The 20,100-nt window shown below is 43.0% G+C and overlaps 1 protein-coding gene and 1 long non-coding RNA gene across 6 annotated transcripts in view; one reads left to right on the top strand and one right to left on the bottom strand.

The window, feature by feature from the left end:
- The window catches only part of FUCA2 (alpha-L-fucosidase 2), a 34,556-nt gene extending 20,943 nt beyond the window's left edge, over positions 1-13,613 (bottom strand). For 4 of the 5 annotated variants that reach the window (XM_050949659.1, XM_050949658.1, XM_050949656.1 and 1 more), the window contains exons 1-6: positions 13,270-13,613; positions 9,827-10,014; positions 7,432-7,771; positions 6,282-6,492; positions 1,933-2,123; positions 649-757 (exon numbers count right to left, since the gene is read on the bottom strand). In XM_050949659.1, coding sequence (XP_050805616.1) covers positions 649-757; positions 1,933-2,123; positions 6,282-6,492; positions 7,432-7,771; positions 9,827-10,014; positions 13,270-13,451 — 1,221 coding nt within the window. In that variant the 5' untranslated portion in view covers positions 13,452-13,613. The remainder of the gene's footprint in view (positions 1-648; positions 758-1,932; positions 2,124-6,281; positions 6,493-7,431; positions 7,772-9,826; positions 10,015-13,269) is intronic. The other variant, XM_050949657.1, reaches the window with a different exon arrangement.
- LOC127049356 (uncharacterized) lies at positions 13,298-14,411 on the top strand. Its single transcript, XR_007773956.1, has 2 exons — positions 13,298-13,383; positions 13,695-14,411. It is a non-coding gene; the product is annotated as an uncharacterized LOC127049356 (long non-coding RNA).
- The last annotated feature ends 5,689 nt before the right edge of the window (positions 14,412-20,100 follow it).

Below are 20,100 nucleotides of genomic sequence, written 5' to 3'. Positions count from 1 at the left end.
TCCTGGTAGTGAAGACATGTCCTCAGACAGAGACAATTCTGTCTTACTGTGCATTTGCATTCTCGGAACCTCCAGATCAGACTGCCAGACCCTTCCTGTGGAGAACTGCATTAAGTTTGTTGGAGTCGGGTGTCTGCCTATTGCTTGCTTGTTCAGTAGTTTGAAAGGCAAGTGGGTATTCCTCCAGGAAATCTCTAAATTTCATGTCAAGGCTCTGCTGTGGGAGGTTTGAGTTGAACAGCACTTTTACAGTTTGATAGAGTTAGCATTTTTCAGCTTTGGAAGCTATCATCCTGCGGAGTTCTTCCTAAGAAGTGGTCCTAAGGCCAGGCTTAGAGCAAAGATCTGCTCGGCCCCCCAGTTGGCACGGAGCAAGAGAACACCCTACTATGAAGTCTGACGTGGAGGGTCCTAGACTGAAAGTTAATAGGTAAGACAGAATTTTCCTCTTTTTCCCAACATATTCTATTCTGTTTTTACGTATCACCACAGGTGACAGGTATGCATTATTTGAAAACAAAGATGTTCAGGGTTGACTGCACATTTTTCAGATATTTTCTGACCTATCTTATGAATATGTTCCTTTATTTATTCATAGACAATGCGTTAAAGCTCGCAGAAGTAGCAAAAAAGACAGTGGTCACTTACTTGTGTCTCTCCAATGATAGTTTTTGGGTCACCAAGTACCAGAGTCCCTGAGATTGGCCATTTAAGGAAAATGGCAAAGACTGTCTCTTCTTTAGGTTTGAACGTGTACCTGGTTGGAAATGGAGAGTCATTTATGTCCAGTTTTACTTGTAATTATCTACATACTGGAGAGTAATGTACATGTAAAGATTTCAGAACTGAAAACGGAATTTTAAAAGTTGATGGCAATTAGGGTCACAAACACCACAAGAACTGTTTACATCAGAACTACAGCAATGCAATCCTCGCCCTGCCAAACTACTATTAAAAAAAGTTTGGATTCCAGCAGTTCTTTTTTCCAAGTATAATTTATTCTCTACCAAACAAACAATCGTGCAAATATTTGTAACACTTCTCTCTTTTCTTACATATTAATGTTTCTCATGAGTTTTACTTCCAGCTTTTTATTGTTTCTAGATGTGATATTTATATTTAATAGCCAATGCAGGGCACAGGAGTACAGAACAGCATACGAGGGAAGGCGAAGCAGTAGGGCCAAAATGCAGATGAGAGATGGTTGTGGATTACTGGCACAGCAAAGGCGCACAAGCTAAGGAATAGAGAATGGTCCAGAGATTGGAAAGGAGTAGATTTGATGGGTGATTTCACCAGAAATGATATTACCATTAGTTTACCAGATAACCTATTTATAATACTGAATTTGACAGGGGTCATGTCCACACTACTATTGATCAGAGTTGTTTTCTAGGATTTTTTTTAAAAACAAATTCCAGCTTTGGAAGTTATTATTATGGGGCATTCATTCTAAGGGCCATTTAAAAAGTGGCTAATTTTAAAAAAAGTGCCTTAACATGTCTGTCCTTCTCATGATAGTGATATTGACTTATTTCTTATAAGCAGTTTTATATTGTATCAATCAATATTCTACAGCAATTCCTAGCTCCTGCTTTAGTTTTTCTGCTACTTTGACTAAGAGGTATAAATAGGCCAAAGATACACATCGAGCCTTTGTTTCAGTCTGCATTGGAAGCATTCACTCTCGTCTCCCAGTTTTTTTCCTCTAATCATTAGGATGTACCAACTTCACTAATGTCCAGTATATATATTCTTCCTTTAGGCACCTACCTTGGCTTGCACCTTTAGTCACCTACCTGAGACAGCACAATAGCATACAGATTAAGGTACTGGTTTCTTTATTGTGAATATTTGTCCACTAGAAATTGGACAATTTCACAAAAGGGTCTCAATAGTTATATTTTCTGCATATTGTTTCACTAGTCTTACCACACTCCTGGTGTGACAGTGTCATTCTGAGTTCTCCATGGTTTAGTTCCATAAATGGCTTCTCCATTGACTCTCAGCCAGTCACCCATCTGCCTTAGGCGTTCTTGGAATATAACATCAATGCGACCATCATGGGTGGGCCCAATGTTCATCAGGAGATTTCCCCCACATGATACTGTTTCTACAAGTTGCTGAAACATTTAGAAAAGTCAGAATGTTAAGATTATAGCCAGTGAAGGCATACACATTGTTTGGTGTTCTTACCAAAGCTTAGTACTGTACTCTGCTCCAGACATATGGGTTGAAGGGGCTGAATCAGTATTTGACATTGCAATATGCAAAGTAGTATGTTAGTGGTTCCAATAGTTTCTACAAAATTTAAGCTTCCATTAAAAATGTAACATTTTTAGCTCTTATGGCTCAAGAAAACCTCCCAAATGTGATCTCACTCTGTGATGCCTGATTAACTCTGCATTTTTTCAGTCTGTTTGCATTATGAGTTATCTGCTCCCCATTTGTTTAAGTGGGGGGGTTGATTCGGAACCCTAATGATGACTGATATCAATCGTTTTATACTGTAAACATCCAGGTATTCTGAAGTGGTGGTCAGTCTGGGATGGTAGCTGGTTACTGTGAAGAGATACACACACACGCACATGCACATGCACACACAATCTTACTTCTTTAGTTACACTAAAAAAAAAACACTACTTGTACTGCAGAATAAAATGAAATTAAACAAATGTCTTTGGTTTCTAGAGATAAATACTTTTCATTTCTTTTCAGAACTATCTTGTATATAATACAGGAGTTTAAAGTAAACTGCAGCACCTAAACTATTAGAAGAGAGCTTACATACTAAGACCTCATTCCTGCAACTGATTTCAGGTGGGTGGACCTACTGTGTCTGCACAAAGCCCCCTTGAACTCAATGAGGCACCATGTAGGTGCAGGGGTCCACCCGCAAAGAACCAGTTGCAGGATCAGGATCCCACCTTACCTTACTAATTTGTTTTAAAACACAATTATCTGCATATCCAACTTTCATGAACAGACAAAGTATTTTAATTTAAAAATGTAAGTATAAGATTGGATTGCATTGGGGAAAATAAAACACCTAAAAAAAAACGGATGCAAAGTAACACGCAAGTCATTCCTGAAACAACCAAATATACTAAAGCCTTTTGCATTTCTCTCACACCAGAGATTGACGAACACCTGGTGCCCATGCACTCTGAAATAATTCCCTACTGTCGTATTAGGTAAAATTCTCATTGACTTCAGCAGGCATTCAAGTGTTTAAAAGCTACAGGATCTCCTCCAAATGTGGGTATACGAGGTACAATATGTACATACGGCTGTATGAATGTTTGTTTCTTTCTTGGACATAATGTTTTGCTTGACATACTGTACATCAAATTACTTAACCCGTAGAAGAACTTAGTTGTTAATACACCAATTAAATGACTTTGTAGGTTCATTTGGAAGTCTTGAACTGGTAGGATGGAAACATCAATTTTATTATCACAAATTTTACAGGATTACCTGTGAGAGGTTAGAATTAGCCAGCAGAAATTCAACGCATTCCCTAGGAACTACTTCCTTTGTGATTAATTGTCACTGAAATCCCTAGTCTGTGGTCACACTTCTACTGGAACCTTTTCTTAGCATGCTTTTCTGGCAACTGGCCCTTTACATTGGGAAGAGCGAAAAAGCTACAAACCATAAAGTTGCTATTTTGTAGCTGACTGCTGAGGGCAACATCTCACTTCCTTCTACCTGGCAAGTACTGATAGCTTTTATAATGGTTTACCTTGGTTTTTCTTAAATGCCTCAGAAAAGGCCACCTTCATATGTTTATATCTATACCTGCGGATTTTTTTAAACTAGTGGACACTGATAGCTTGCATTATACTTAAGGTTAGTTCCATCTTGCATTCTAACTGATTAAACAAATTGTAAGAAATTACATGTTAGACCTACACCTAAGATAAAAATGTAACCCAGCTGTTAGACTGCAAAGTCCAGCCATCAAACAAAAGCTAGATTTGGGTTATGTGATAATATCAAACTAACCCCACACACAAAATAATTGAGTGTTACAACAACTGCAAATTTCACTGTGTTGTGACTACTCCTCAGAGATTAAAGTTTCTAGTGGACGTGATGGCTTGTCTCTACATGTGTGCAAGTAGTAAGTTTGGAGCACCCTTTGAACTCCAGAGGGCAATGAAGGGTGTGGGTGGAGGCAGAAGTGTATTTGGGTTCTTTGCATGAGTCAGCAATCTGTTCTCAGCACTGGCTGTTTTCAAACTCATACGGTGTTGGTGACGATGAAATAAGAAAAGGTGTCCCCTGAAAGAAGAGGGACAGTCAAACCCAAATTCCTCCACGTGGACCAGCCTTCAAATCTGGGTCAGATGTAGCGAATTCAGACTTGGATTGCTATTTCCACCAGTCTATAAGACACATTCATATTTCTATCCCGTCTTCAGAGAACTTTTATCCTTTTGTATTTATGAAATAGCAACATTTAAATGTAGAGTATCACTCTTTGCGTTGCATGAATGTAGACTCTTTTTTGGAAAAAAGTAGCTATATGCTGTGTAAACAGGGATTCAGCAGACATAAAACCCATCCACTTCTATGGAATTTAATGCGTGTTTTGCCATTGACTTCAGTGGCAGCAGGATTGGTTCCTCGAGTGTTGCTGGCAGAATATTCTGGGAGATATGAGTAGAAAACTACAGAAACAATACTGACTCTTTTGTATTTAAATGCCACAAACAAACATTTAAAGCGTGTAATTTTCATAAAATACTTAGAAGAATACTAAATATCCATGGCTTATTACAGGCCTGCACAACTCGTAAAGTGGCAAGGGCCACATTACTCCAAAGAAAACAGCTGAGGGCCGAAACCCCCTGGCCCTGCGGAAACACCCCCCGCAGGACCTCCCGGCCCCACGGAAACACCCCGCCCCAGCATCGCCCAGCCCTACAGAAACAAACCCTCCTTTCCCAGCACCGCCCCACCAAAACGGCTGTGGGCCAAAAAGGAAGGTTGGGGGTGGGGAGGTGATACTTCATTTTAAATCAGCCAGGGGCTCCCAGCTGAAGAGATGGCTGGGAGCTGTCAGGGGCAAATTAAAGGGCCCGGGGCTCTGGCGGCTGGGGGAACCCGGAGCTTTGCATCGCTGGGGCAGGGATTTAAAGGGCCCAGAGCTCCTGCCACTGAGGGGAGCCCAAGCCCTTTAAATCCCAGCCCCAGCCCATCCGCTGGAGCTGGGGCCGGGATTCACAGGGCTCTGGGCTTCCTGCAGCCGCGGGGAGTCCTGAGTCCTTTAAATCTCTGCCACCGCCGGGATTCAAAGGGCTCTGGGCTGCCCGTTGAAGCAGGGAGCCCTGAGCCCTTTAAATCTCAGCTGCGGCCAGGAATCTCTGCAGGATTCCCAACCGGGGCTGACATTTAAAGGGCTCTGGGCTCCCCACCGCTGCGGGCAGCCCAGAGCCTTTTGAATCCTGGCCGCAGCTGCGATTTAAAGAGCTCTGGGCTCCCCGCCGTTACGGGCAGCCCAGAGCCCTTTGATTCCTGGCCGCGGCTGAGTTTTAAGGGGCTATGGGCTCCCCACGGTTGCGGGCAGCCCAGAGCCCTATGAATCCCGGCTGTGGCTGAGATTTAAAGAGCTCTGGGCTCCCCGCCACTGCGGGCAGCTCACAGCCCTTTGAATCCTGGTCGCGGCTGGGATTTAAAGGGCTCTGGGCTCCCCGCGGCTGCGGGCAGCTCACAGCCTTTTGAATCCCTGCCGCAGCTGGGATTTAAAGAGCTCTGGGCTGCCCGCCACTGCGGGCAGCTCACAGCCTTTTGAATCCCAGCCGTGGCTGGGATTTAAAGGGCTCTGGGCTCCCCGCGGCTGCGGGCAGCCCAGAGCCCTTTGATTCCCCGCCGCAGGCCGCACAGTGAGCCTCTGCAGGCCGCATGTTGTGCAGGCCTGGCTTCTTATTACTTCATATTTGTCACCATAGTGTAGAAGCAGAGAGAACCTTAAAGACAGAAAGAAGAGGAAGTGCAATAAAAGTAACAGAGTGGAATTTATGGGCCTGATCTTCATCTTGCTTATACATGTGTAAATCACAAATAATTCCACTGAAGTCAAACTGGTCTAAGAGAGAGGAGAATCAAACCATAGTTAAGATAGAGCCATTACTGAACTTAGTTTGATAATACAATCAAAGGAAATGATCATCAAGAGATCACATAATAAGTTATTTCTTACCGTTACATTGGTGAACTATAATAATCAGAAGTAATGGCCAGATGTTGTATACCATATCTCTGTCTTACTGTACCTTTATCAGTTCTTCAATCGTGAGGTAATCACTTAGCTGCGCATTCCTCCTATAACCCCAGGACCATTTGTCTATGGTCATACAGTTCTCCCACTTATGAGGCAAAAGGTGTCCTGGATTATAGCGGTCGCTGCAGGTGTAGTATCCACCATGTTTACAAATGCTGCCAACTCCCCAACGATCATTTGTTACAACTGTATCCCGAACTGGGCTGAAATTACAGACATTTTAAACAAATGGTTATGATTTTTAATTATTTAGACTAAATGTCAGCTCTTTTCCCCAGAAATACACATTCAAGATGTCTTCTGTATTCCTAATTTTCCTCTTTACCAGGGGCAGCTCTAGACATTTCGCCGCCCCAAGCACGGCATCATGCCGCAGGGGGCGCTCTGCCGCTCACCGGCCCTGCGGCTTTTGTGGAGCTGCGGGACCAGCGGACTCTCGCAGGCATGCCTGTGGGAGGTCCACCGAAGTCGCAGGACCAGCGCACCCTCCAGCAGAGCGCCCCCCGCAGCATGCCGTCCCAAGCACGCGCTTGGCGTGCTGGGGCCTGGAGCCGCCCCTGCTCTTTACATAATGCAAATGGGTAAGAAATCTGGGCTGAGATTTCTGTCTCTGAGGTCTTGCACAGTATGAGAGTAGTGAAGGGACCCGCTTCTGCACTCCTTACTCAGGCACAGCTCGACGGTCTGCCATGGAAATAGATTGCAGTACAGATCCTTCAATATACACTGTGCCTTATGTGCAGTATCAAAGGCACGGTATGTGAAGAAAGTGTCCTGATCATATTCTTAACATATTCAAAACCACCCTACTTGCCATCATGGTAGATGACTGTTACTTACAGGAGAATAAAAATAGATAGAATGGCCAAACCATGTTAATGAAACAACTTGTGGACCTGCTTGACATTTTTCATGAAAATGTTCACAGTTTTTCACCTGTGTCTAATAATTTGGTTGTTAAAGGGAATACTGTTCCCTGACTTGATTCTTTATATTGCAGGGAAATTAAGTGGGAGATGACATGGTTAAGTGCCTATTAAGTGAAACAATGGATCCCACACAATATATGGAAAATGAGACAGAAGTTATAGACTGGCCAAAGTTCCAGTTTAAGGGCTAAATATGTGATAAAAACAAGATACCTGTCGTTATACAGCCAAGCTAAAAACCCAGTGCTGTTCCAGTAAGTATCTGGTGCGTTACCATTCCCATCAGACCAGAGGATCTCTGGTTGGTATTTCGTCACAATCTCATAGAGCTCAGGCAATGATTTGGCAGTTGGAAACTGTCTTGTCTTGAATACATTGGAGGCATCATAAAGGAAGAGAGGATTGAACCATTCAAAGAGAGAGTGATACAGCCCAAAGTGCAAATCAGTCCTGTTTCTAATAGATGTTGCTAGTTCAGCCACAATGTCCCGTTTTGGTCCTACACTGACAGCATTCCAGTTCCAAGAGTATTTTGACCCCCACAAAGTAAAACCTAGAAAGAGAAAGTTGAAGGATAAAAAGAGGATAAAAAGCACTGTAAGCATATTCTTATATATATATTATATTAGTCAAATACACATGGTGATTGCAGCTCCCCTGGAAGAGGAAGTAGGCTCTCCCCACTTCTACTTGCCCTATTACTGAAATCTCTAGTTATGTAGCACCATAATATTCCTTCTTTTAGAAGAATCCAATATCAAGATGTTGCTTAAAAATTGTTATATAAAGAACCACAAATAACACAACTCTCAGTTTGTGCACTAAGCAGACACTTATTCTTTCCTCATAGTAAGTGTTCCTTCCACATAGATTTTCCTTGTAAACAGGGTATAAACACTGTCACTTTTGGGGGGCATCTTGATGATTGCTTGGATGCATCAAATATATCATCTCGATAAACATCCAAGAATGGGAATATATTTGACATATTCAGTGACTTAAAAGCTCTCCCCTCTATCATTTGCATTCAAAGACTTTTCTGCTCTGTTAGTTGTTATATCTTACGAAATGCTCCGTGACATATTCAAAAGCTTAATCAAGCACTCAATAAATTTATCTGGGCAGAGGGAAAATCTAAAGTAGCCTTTAAAAAGCTAAACCTAACTAAGTACCAGAGGCTTTAACTTTTCAGGTATCTGGATTTATAACAGAGCAACCCGGTGTAGGCATGTTCAATACTGCTGCATTTCAGATAAGCCTAAATCAGAATAGACCAAGGCCAGAAAGGCTAGACTTTCATCTTCAAAGAGCTTTACAAACATTATCTAACATCTTCACAGCACTTCTGGGAACTGGGTCAATATCATTATCCCCATTTTAGCAAGACAAACAGGTTAATGTACTTGCTCAAGGACATAAAAGAAGCTGCCTGAAATTCAAGTTGCTATGAAGGAGAGTTTTGCTCTTAAATTCAGTGGGCCCAGGGTTTCAGCCCATGTGTCAGAGCTGGGTTTACTGGTTGCCAGTCCTGTGCCCACACCACAACTCGCTCTTAAAAACAAGTTCTGGACTAACGACTGTGTTCAACAGACCTGATGGAGTGGAACAGTAGGCCATTGCTTTGATAATATCACTGTGAGATTTTTCTTCTCCTAAGAACTGATGCAAGCCTACCACACTGCTTAACAGTTTTAGATTTTGGCCCAGAGAGTATCTGACATTCTGATAATAATTGCTACCTCTGTGGACCTGCGTAGATGTGGTATTGGGAAGCTTGATAGGATTTATCAAAAGGAGGAAGATGAAAAGAGTACAAAGGGCAATCTTGTGGTGATCGCACAGGACTAAAGCTCAGGCAGTCTGGAGCGGTTCCTTGCTTTGCCGCAGATTTCCTGTGTGACCTTGGGAAAGTCACTTAAATCTCTGTGTGTCAGTCTTCCAAATGGTGATGATAAATGGCGGTAAAATGGTGGCGATGATAATACTGCCTTTGTCTACATTGTCCATTTAGACTGTACACTTTTGGGGCTAGGGATTGACTCTTACTATGGGTATGTATAGCACCTAGTGTCATGGAGACCTGATCTCAATTTGGGCTTCTAGCTGCAACAGTAATAATAGAAATCAGGCTACTAATGTTGAAATATAATTGTGCATATTTCAAAATCTGCAACCAACTCCCAAGAGCATATTGTACCTTTCTTGGAGAAAGTACAGAGCTTACAAACTCTCTGCACACAGTAATGTTCTATATGAAACAGAACACAATTTACTCTTGTGGTTCATTAAGCAATAAAAAGCCTAGAGCTAAATTACACAACCATCGGACATTAACAACTTCTGTGGCTGTTGTAGGAAGCTCTGCAACACTCTTAACTTCAGTCATTGCAACCTATAGCAGAAGGAATAATGTGATAACAAATTCTTCCTTCTACCAATGTTCCAGCCTTTTATAGGGGATATGGGCTAACAAATACCACTTTTATTCTTGCCAGGTTTTTAGCATCTAGTCAGCTGGACAAGATAGCTTCACCTGGGTTTTTGTTCTGCTAGAAGAAATGAACCATGAACTGCAACAATTGCCAGCACTTGTGCACGTTCTATTTACCTTCATGGTGTTTTGAAGTCAAGACAACATATTTTGCACCAGAAGCCTTCAGAATATCTGCCCACTGGTTGGCATCAAAAAACTCAGCTGTAAACAAAGGGCCAAAATCTTCATAACTGAAGCCAGGAGGGTAATTTGTCTCCATAAATTTTACATAGGGCTGTCTCTTTTCCTTCTGCCAGTACCACCTTCCAAATACAAAATAAAAATATATACACTTTAAAAATATATACAATTAAAATAAAAAATTCCTGTTTTGCCATTCTAAAGGGGGGTGCACACTGACACAAACATACTGTGGAAGGACACTGGAAATAAAATAAAACTGCTTCAGGCAATAATTGCCTTGATATTTGGAGTCACCCTGGTCTACTTTACTCCAGGACTTCATTTGAGGGACTCCCAGTGTTTCCTACTGAGCTGTGTTGTACACCAGATAAAATTTGATGGGAGTGGGGAAAATAAAGTCTTATATAGGGGCCAAATGCTGAAAACTTACAACCAGGCATACAGGGCTGGTGTGGGATGTAGGCAGCTATGTTGGGTGCCAGTTTTGTAGGAACATCCCTAGTCTGGGCCAGCACAGCTATGGACTTCTTTAAGTGTGCACCCCCTGTAGAAGAGTAAGAGCAGCCATACCACCACAGCTTTTATGCTTCTGCCTCTTTAAGGGCACCACCACTTTGCAGTAGCTACTTGGGATGACAGCCATCTCACTACTCCATCTACCCCTACCCTCAAGTCTAGTTTTTAGGGAGTTTTGCTTCTTTAAGGATGGCCCCTACCCCACATCAGCAGCAGTAAAAAATTGCTACATAGACAGAAGCATGACTCCAGTGTGGCTGTCCCCTCCCACCACAGGTATGAGGAGGTGTGACAGGGTGGACTAGGTCTAGAAGCCTCACGGCCCTGCTATACCCTGTTCCAGAAAAGGGAAGAGGAGAACTCCTCCCAGCAGCCTAGAGTGGTTTTAGAGGAACTGCCAATCAGAGGGGCTGCTGAAGTGACCAGTCCAGGGGCAAAAGGGCCATATAAAAAGAAGCAGCAGAGCAGTCAGTTGCTGCCTGGAGCTTACAGAGGGAGAAGTAGGTACCTGGCTGGAAGAGCAGGAGGACTGTGGACAGATCAGTGAGGGCAGGCTGAGCCCAGGGGACCAAGCCCAGAAGTTCACCAGACCAGGTGAGGGTACCATGATGGATCCTGCTGGTCTGGTTGAAGACTGTGCCCAGACAAGGGCTGCTAAAAGGACACCAACTGAGAGTACTGAGATGGACCACTCTTGGTCTGTTAAAGAAGGTAGTGCCTCTGGGAAGGATGCCCTTGTGCTATGGGGCCATGAGCAAGAACTAGAGACTGTATACCCCAGAATGGAGGATGGTGTGTGTGACTCATATGGATGGCTGAGTCACTGAAGACCTGCCAAAAAACACAACAGCCAGGGGAGTGCTTCCCTGTGCAAAGCTGAGGGATTGCAGGTATGTATCAACCAGAGAGGTGGATGCCAGCCCAATTACAGGAGGGAATTCCTAGGGCAGCAAAATGTCCAGCACCAGCCCTGTGGATTAGTGTTTTCCACACAGAGAAAAAAAGTGGGTGAAATGATCTTTTATTGAACCAACTTATATTGGTCAAAGAAACAAGATCGGTATAGCTCTTAATCTTGTCTCTTTAACCAACAGAAGTTAGGCCAATAAAATTTATTACCTCACGCACCTTGTCTCTAATATCCTGGGACTGACATGGCTACAACAATACTGCTTACTACATAAACAGTTCCCTGTCTATAGGCATAGTAGGAATAGCATGAGTCTGTCACCATAGAAATGCTATGGCCAGTCGTAAGGGTTTGTGGGGTTACAGTCACTAGGTTTCAGAGAGTGAGGCAGAGCAGCAAAGACCTGCTGGTAAGCTTAGACATACCCTGATAATTGAAAATTGGGTAGGAAAATAAACTGAATTTTTAAAAAATTCATTTAAATCTCAAATCGAGGATCAGAGTCTGATCTCAGCAGTACTCATGCAAATCCAGAGTAACTCTGCTGATATCAATAAAGTTACCCCAAATTAACATGGGCATAAGTGAGAACAAAACCTGGCCCCTTGTGGGGAAAAAAGCTGCATGAAAAGGCCCAGAAATCTTCCTGTGGAAAAATACTTGCAAGCTCAAGACATTTTAGTGTCTAAGGAACCTGACCCCACCTTCCTCTCTCGTCTCGTTTGCCATGCACAAGTCACTAATGACATTAAAACTGACAGAACTGAAATTACAAAAGAAACAAACTGAAAAGTGATCTGCTGAGATCAGAGAAGTGGGAGCAACTGCAGGCCAAGGAAGAAAGTTGGTACTAACAAACAAAAGGCTGTAATAATAGGGTAAATGAGGGTAAACCACAGGTGTAAATGCTATTTACAGTAAATAGTTACTCCATATTTACACCTATGTAATAGTAAAATCTGGTACATGGCTAATAACAGCTCAAATACAAAATGAGGGGACATAAACCAAGCAGCCTCATCCATTGCATTAAAGTGAGTTTATTTTAATCTTGTACTTCCTTAACATTTCTTTTTTGTGTAATCAAGCACTGTAATTATAGGAAGGTCTGCAGTCAGGATTGAGAAGAGAAAGGGTTTACAAGATAATTTCCATATTAGGGGAAATTCTGCCCTCATTTACAGCCTATATAACTTCATTATTTTCCAAATGACTGCACAGAATGCCCAGCCCATAAATAAAGTTCCACATATAAAAGTTTGAGGACAACTGGCATTGAAAGTGTAACTGAGGATTTGGAAATATTACACAATAGGAGGATAGTTTTGCCAGTGGATGGATCTGTATGCTTAATATACTAGGAAGGAAAAGTGATTTTTCGCAATGACATTTCAACTATAACCTTTCTTTTGGAAGAATCTGTATCATGGTCAAAGCTTTCTTGTCTATTTTTGGTACATTTATGTTTGAGATAGAGCCCTTTTGTGCTAAATCAGATGCATGAGTGCTTTCAGGAGTTAAGAGAATAGGCAGCATTAACACTCTCAAACTGGAGATGGCATTTCAGCCAAGAATATTTTACACTGTACTAAGAATACTCTCTTAAATTGTACTTGATATCAAAGACAGTCAAGACATCATCTTTATTCTTTGTCCAGAAAAATTAAGTAGTAAAGTGCTGTTTAAACCCATCCCCTGCAACCTTCAGAAAATCATGTTTTGCCAGATTTTACTGGTAAGAGACAAGGGAATAATTACCACATGCACTGGGGAGGGGAGGGAGGGAAGAGAGAGTGAAAGGTTGTTTACTACAGGGTGCAGCTTCATTAGGGAGGGAAGGAAGAAAGAAAGAAGAACAGGCTGCTCTGTCGATAGAAGAGCAAGGGGAGGTTAAAGAAGCATAAGGGAGGAAGTGAAGAGCTGAGAGTCAAACGCATGGAAGCCTCACCAGAACCACTCACTGCCGAAGCTGGGCACGGAGAACACGCCCCAGTGGATGAAGATGCCGAACTTGACTTCATCAAACCAGGTCGGAAGTGGTCTGGAATCCAGAGACTCCCAGGTAGGATCATAGCGCGCACTGCATCCCTGCGGGGAAAGGAGCAGAAAGAGGAGCAGCAGCAGCAGCATAGCTACCAACGGGAAGAAGCAGCCTGCGATTTGAGAGAGCAGCAGTCGTTGGCTGGGGGCGGTTGAATGTCTCACTTGGGAGCAGTCAGATGACAGCCCGCGGCAGGCAGGGCTGCTTCCTGCTCCGTGTTATTACACCCACGTAGGCTGCTGGACGCAATTTAATGCAATGTTTAGCAAGGGTGGAGCACTGGAGGACAAGGAAGTTACAAGAATAATTTCTGAGTCTAATTTTTTTTTCAGGCTTGCAGAGCAAGGAAAGGAGGCTTGGAGGGAAGCTGAAACCAGGCCCTACATTAGTGTTTCTGAGGGAACCCAGGATGAGTGGGCAGTGTGAAATTTGTAGTGCACACACTCACTGATTTAACGACTCAACCTGGTGCTATTTGCCTTCAATTGGTATATAAATTGATGGGATTTGAGCCCCTCATCCCTGGCCCTACCCCAAAGCCCATATTCCCAGTGGGAGTCCTCACACCCCTGCGCTATCCAGGACTTTGTTGCCCTGTTCCAAGTGCAGTTGATTTGAGACAGACCTGCTCTTACATATAGTATGATTACTAGCACAGCAGGTGCATAGAGATTGGGCGGTGCATTATGAAAAGTTCTGAAGAACAAAGGAAATTTACCTCATTATTTATAAATGTTATCACTTAAGGAAAATTAAACCTTAGGCCTGCCCACCTTGCTCCCTGGGACTATGAGTACTGTAGAGTCTCATTTGGGAAAAGACTGACTGTTTTTGCAGCAGTGTTTAATTTACGCCCTTGTTAAAGAATCTCCTACTTTAGGGGAAGGAATTTGCATTGTGTTTCAAAGAGGCATTTAAAATCTCACTCATCTTGTGAATTCTCTCCAGTTCTGATTAACCCAGCTTGATAGCCCTCCTCTCCCACTGTAAACTACAACTGTGAAGGCATGACATAGACTGTGAACATCTGAATAAATGTCTGGAAAAGTACTTTATTGTGCTGACTAGAGCTGTTTGAATTGTAAAAAAATAATTAAACCAATACATTTTTCATAAAAAATACGCACCATGGGAACCAGCCTTAGTGCCAAGTTATCATTTATTTCTGAATTTTTATTTGAGCACAACCTAATTCAGGAAATATGCTCTATGTTGGCCATAGCTTTAAATTACCACAAAGTGGCAGTGTTTCAGAGCATGGTTGATAGAAATGGAGGCGTTTCTGTAATTTACTTAGCACTAGTGCATAGTATATCAAGTAGCAGAATTGCATGATTTCAAGGTTTCATAGCACAATGCTTATATTTAAGCAATATGACAATGGCCAAAACTCTGAGGAAGAGGGGGAAGTTCCTGGCAGGTGCAGGAGAGTTTTCAGAAAAGATGATTTGGCAAAACTCACCTGAAGAAGTTCTCAGTGTTGTTCAAAAGCTTTTCTCTCTCACCCGCAGAAGTTGGTCCAATAAAAGATATTACCTCACCCACCTTGTCTCTCAAAAATCACAGGAATTTTTAAAGATGAACATGGATGTTGCTGTATTTTTGAAAATTCAGCCCTGGCTCTGAGCATGCAATCTGCCTGGTCACTCTGTCTTAAGCTGTACATTCAGCCACCAGGCTTCTCGGCTGTCACATGAAGCTATGGTACCCCACCACTCCAATGCAATGTCACCCCTATCCTCCTTTTGGACTCAGGCACTCATCTGGGGGCTGAGCTAGTTTGGGGGTTACCAGGTGGGTTACCTGTGTGGTGCTAAATAGGCTGCAGCATGGCCATGCAGCTTATAGGGAACTTAGGTCACAGTGAATAATTAGCTGTACATGAGCTGACTGTGGTGATGGTGATGATATGGCCAAAAGGGCTAATGTGATCTTTGGAATTATAAACGGGAATATCAAATAGGTTATTTTACCTCTGTATTTGCCAATGGTGACATCGCTGCTGGAATACTGTGTCCAGTTCTGGTGTCCACAATTCGTTGGTGAATTGAAGAGGACTCAGAGAAGAGCCACCAGAATGACTAAAGGACTAGAAAACATGCCTTAGAGAGAGAGAGATTCAAGGAACTCAATCGATTTAGCTTAATGAAGAGAACTTTAACAGGTGTCTTGATTCTGGTCTATAAGTATGTACAGGAGCAACAACTATTTGATAGAGAGCTCCTCAATCTAGCAGAGAAAGGTATAACCCAATCCAATGGCTGAAAGTTGAAGGCAGACAAATTCAGACATGAAATAAGGTATGCATTTTTAACAATGAGGGTAATTAACCATTAGAACAGAGGTCTCCAAACTGTGGGGTGTGCCCCCTGGGGGGCACAAAGGAACATTCAGGGACAGGGGTATGGCTGTGGCCCAGGTCAACCCCCACGGGGTGTGGCGAGGGAGCACTACCCAGCCCCGCTTTTGGCTCTGCACCTGGGGTCCTGGCTGCCAGCCTCAGCCCCCCTGCCCCACCCCCAGCTGTGGCCCCAGCCTCAGTTCCTTTACCCCGTCTGTGTCCCCCCTCTCCCAGAGCTGCAGCCTGTCATAAACAGATAGCTAAGGGTTAATGTCTCTTTCACCTGAAGCACCTGACCAGAGGACCAATCAGGAAACCGGATTTTTTCAACTTTGGGTGGAGGGAATTTAGTCTCTGAGTCTTTGTTTTTCTGGCTGCCTGCTTTCTCTGAGCTTTGGAGAAGCAGTTTCTACCTTCTAGTCTTCTGTTTCTAAGTGTAAGGACAAAGAGATCAGATAGTAAGTTCTATGGTTTCTTTTCTTTGGTATTTGCATGAATATAAGTGCTGGAGTGCTTTGATTTGTATTCTTTTTGAATAAGGCTGTTTATTCAATATTCTTTTAAGCAATTTACCCTGTATTGTATCATCTTTATACAGAGAGACTATTTGTATGTATTTTTCTTTCTTTTTATATAAAGCTTTCTTTTAAGACCTGTTGGAGTTTTTCTTTACTTCAGGGAAATTGAGTCTGTACTCACCAGGGAATTGGTGGGAGGAAGAAATCAAGGGGAGATCTGTGTGTTGGATTGCTAGCCTGATTTTGCATTCCCTCTGGGGGAATAGGAAAGTACTTTTGGTTTCCAGGACTGGAAACAGAGAGGGGAAGTCACTCTGTGTAGTTTCACAGAGCTTGTGTCTGTGTATCTCTCCAGGAGCACCTGGAGGGGGGAAGGGAAAAAGGATTATTTCCCTTTGTTGTGAGACTCAAGGGATTTGGGTCTTGGGGTCCCCAGGGAAGGTTTTTCAGGGGGACCAGAGTGCCCCAAAACACTCTAATTTTTTGGGTGGTGGCAGCAAGTACCAGGTCCAAGCTGGTAACTAAGCTTGGAGGTTTTCATGCTAACCCCCATATTTTGGACGCTAAGGTCCAAATCTGGGACTAAGGTTATGTCACAGCCCCACTCCCAGTCTTGGCTCCAGTGTGGGAGGGGGGTGTGGACAAGGGTAAGGAGGCGCAAAGTAAAAGGTTTGGGTACCACTGCATTAGAACAATGTACCAAGGTGGATCATGGTGTATTCCCCACTACTGACAATTTTTAAATCAAGCTAGGATTGTTTTCTAAAAGATCTGCTCTAGAAATTATTTTGAGGAAGTCTTACAGCCTGTGTTATACAGGAAGTCAGGCTAGATGATCACAGTGGTCTTCTGGCCTTAGAATCTATGTATCTATTGACCTAAGGACTGCACAGTACCCTGATTCTGGGAATACCTTCATCTACAATATGGTAAACTTGCTCTGTGATAGGCCAATAGGCCATTGGAAGGGGGAGACTCGTGAAGCGCTCTGTAATGGACGGGTACTGCGAGTGCATTTTACTGGTTGCAAGCACCAAGAGAGAGAGACCACAATACCACCTATAGAGAACACTACTCAACGTTCCCCTGCCCACAATAAATCAGCTTTGTGCAAAGTGCAGTGAGTCACCAGGCCGCTTTGCTCTCAAGTTGTTCAAAACAATGAAGCCAGCCCAGATAATAGAATTCAAGCATAATGCTAGCTTCACGGGGGGGAGGAGTGGGCAGTAGATAAAGGTTCTACTTGATATACAGAAAGATACAATGGTCATCTTGATTTTGTTTATCCCAAGGGCCAGGACTAGGCTAAGATCAGGTGGAAAAAGTCAATAATATTTGAGACACATGAACAGCAGCCTTTGCCACTGCCCCAAACCAAGACACCGCTGACAGGCAGCAGCTCTGTATACAGGCCTCTGTGATGCAAACCAGACCCTCCTGTTTGTTTCATGATGTGCAGCAGCAGAAAAGTTGACTGTCATCTAGAAACCACTGCTTCTTTGTAGGTTAGATTAAACTAAAGGGAGGGTCTGTGCTGAGTGGGTGAGGGATTATACAAGGTTGAGGAGGTGTGTGTGTTTGTGTGCGTGCGTGCGTGCATGTATGCAACCAATGGACAAAAGCCTAGTGACTAAGAAGCAATAGGGCCCTCTCATTGGAGACTCTGAGCAAAGGGGTTGACTTAAGATATATGTTGAGTGACATACACCCAAAAACATGGAGGTGTAGGTTACTACCCCTACCTCAACACCCCTTTGCCTATGACTTGCTTTGCAATTGCAAGGCATCCTGCACTCCACTTCCCTCTTACATAGCAGCCCTGTAATTATAACTAGAGCCGGACAGAACATTTTTTACTAAACTAAATTTCAACAACATGTGCTGTTTGTTGAAACTGAAATGTTTTGGGAGACCTAGTGGTTTCACAGGGGTTTTGAGTCCAGGTCAGACAGAGTGAGAGAGACTCTGTAGGTGGATGGTGATGGTACTGGCCTGGGATGTGCTGATTTGGAGTGAACTTGGACAACAAAAACTGCTCTGAGTCAGGCAGAACCAGGGTATGTCTATACAGCAAGCAGGATTCCAAGACAGTGAGTTTCAGAACCTGGGTCTATGGACTCAGATTCACAGGGTTCGCGCTGTGGTGCAAAAAATAGCAATGTAAGTGTTTGAGCTCAGACTGGAGCTTGGGCTCTGAAGCCCACCCTCCTCCCTAGAGCTCTAGCCCAAGCCTGACTGTCCACACTGCCGTAGTACAAGCCCAAATCTGTAGACTTGCTGCTGTGGGATCTGGTTTGTTGTGTAGATGTACCCCTGGCCAGTAACTATAGTGTGTCTCACACACCCTCCCTCTTTTTATCTTTTTTTTTTTTTGTGAAAATGTTCTAAAGGTTTTGTTTTCATTCCAGTATGGAAGAAAAACAGATTTTGAAACCTTGAAAGTTGGTATGAAACAGAATTGTTCTCCTCCAATCAGCTCCAATTATGACAAACACGCTAAGACACTCAGTTCCCAGCTGTCCCACACTTTGCTACTCTGATGGTATTCATAAGTGAGAAATTGTGCTGATTGAGACCCTGCTGCACCATTCATCATTTGTATTATTATCATCATTGTTTATATGGTTATAGTGCCTAGAGCCCCCTACCAGGTCAGGGCCCCATTATACTAGGGATCATACAAATATATAGTAAATTACAATCTCTTCCTCAAAGAGCATACTGTAAAAAAGACAAGACATAATACAGTAGTTGGATGAAACAAATAAATGTTATGGGGAGGATAACAAAAGGACAGGGTAAAGAAAAGAATAGGATGCTTTGGTATAGACCAGTTGTGTGCACAGTCCCTAGCCAATCATTTGCAGTAATCACAACTCTCCACCTACTTCATTGCCCAACCTGTCCATATTCTCCAACCATACTCCTGTGTGTTGCTATATCCTTGAATCAAGGAGTCCATTTGGGTCATGATCGCTGCTGGTCGCTGTGCAATCTGTGAAGGATGGGTTCAACTCTTCAGTACTGCTTCTGTGTCACGATTTCACAGATACCTCTACTTACTGGTCCATACACACCGTCTGTAGCCACCACTCAGCTTCTAATTCCTGTCCTCAAGTTGTCTGCAGAAGACCATCAGGTTCACCAGGAGTCTCCAATAGTCCTCAGGCTCTCCCTCAAATACTCTCCTGCCCCAAGAGGAGAGAAACAGAGAGGAATCCCTCCCCAAAATCACCCTGTTTCCTTCCCTAGTTATTTGTCTGTTCCCTAATCTGGCTGACATTTCACCAGAGGCAAGGTCTCTGCAGAGCCACCCAGGGTGCATTGCTGCAGCACACTCTCCAATAGCTGATGCCTGTCATGGGGCAGGACAGGAGACAAGACAGCTCTTGTTGTACGGATGGAAATGGGAGGCTTGTCTCATGGAGTGCAATGGATACCTTTAGCAGACTCCAACATGTCTGAAGGAAGCAGGGTGGATTTGATTTAAAATCCTGATTTAAATCAGTCACTAGTGAGGAAGACTCGGTTAAGTCATGGATTTCTACATAAAAGTGCATTCTTGTTGGTTGTTATAACCTTAATACATATTCTTCACAACTCAGAGATAGATGTAGGTTTCTTTTTTAGGAGGTACATACTATATATCTTTAAGTGATTTATTTTGAAAACTTTTCAGATTAGTTTTACAGCTATATCAGAAAATGAATGATTGTTTGGTTATTTCATTTACCAAAGGTAATTGAAGCAGATATTTTTGAAGTCATTGGAAGGTGAACTATCTCCAATTCAACAGGTTAATCAATAATATTTGGAGGATTTTCTTGCCATGCTGCATTAGGAGGAGAACATAACCAAACATTTAAATTGTTTTATTTA

This window comes from Gopherus flavomarginatus, chromosome 4 (assembly GCF_025201925.1).
Source record: "Gopherus flavomarginatus isolate rGopFla2 chromosome 4, rGopFla2.mat.asm, whole genome shotgun sequence".
NCBI lineage: Eukaryota > Metazoa > Chordata > Testudines > Testudinidae > Gopherus > Gopherus flavomarginatus.
This window is presented reverse-complemented; position numbering and strand designations above follow the sequence as displayed.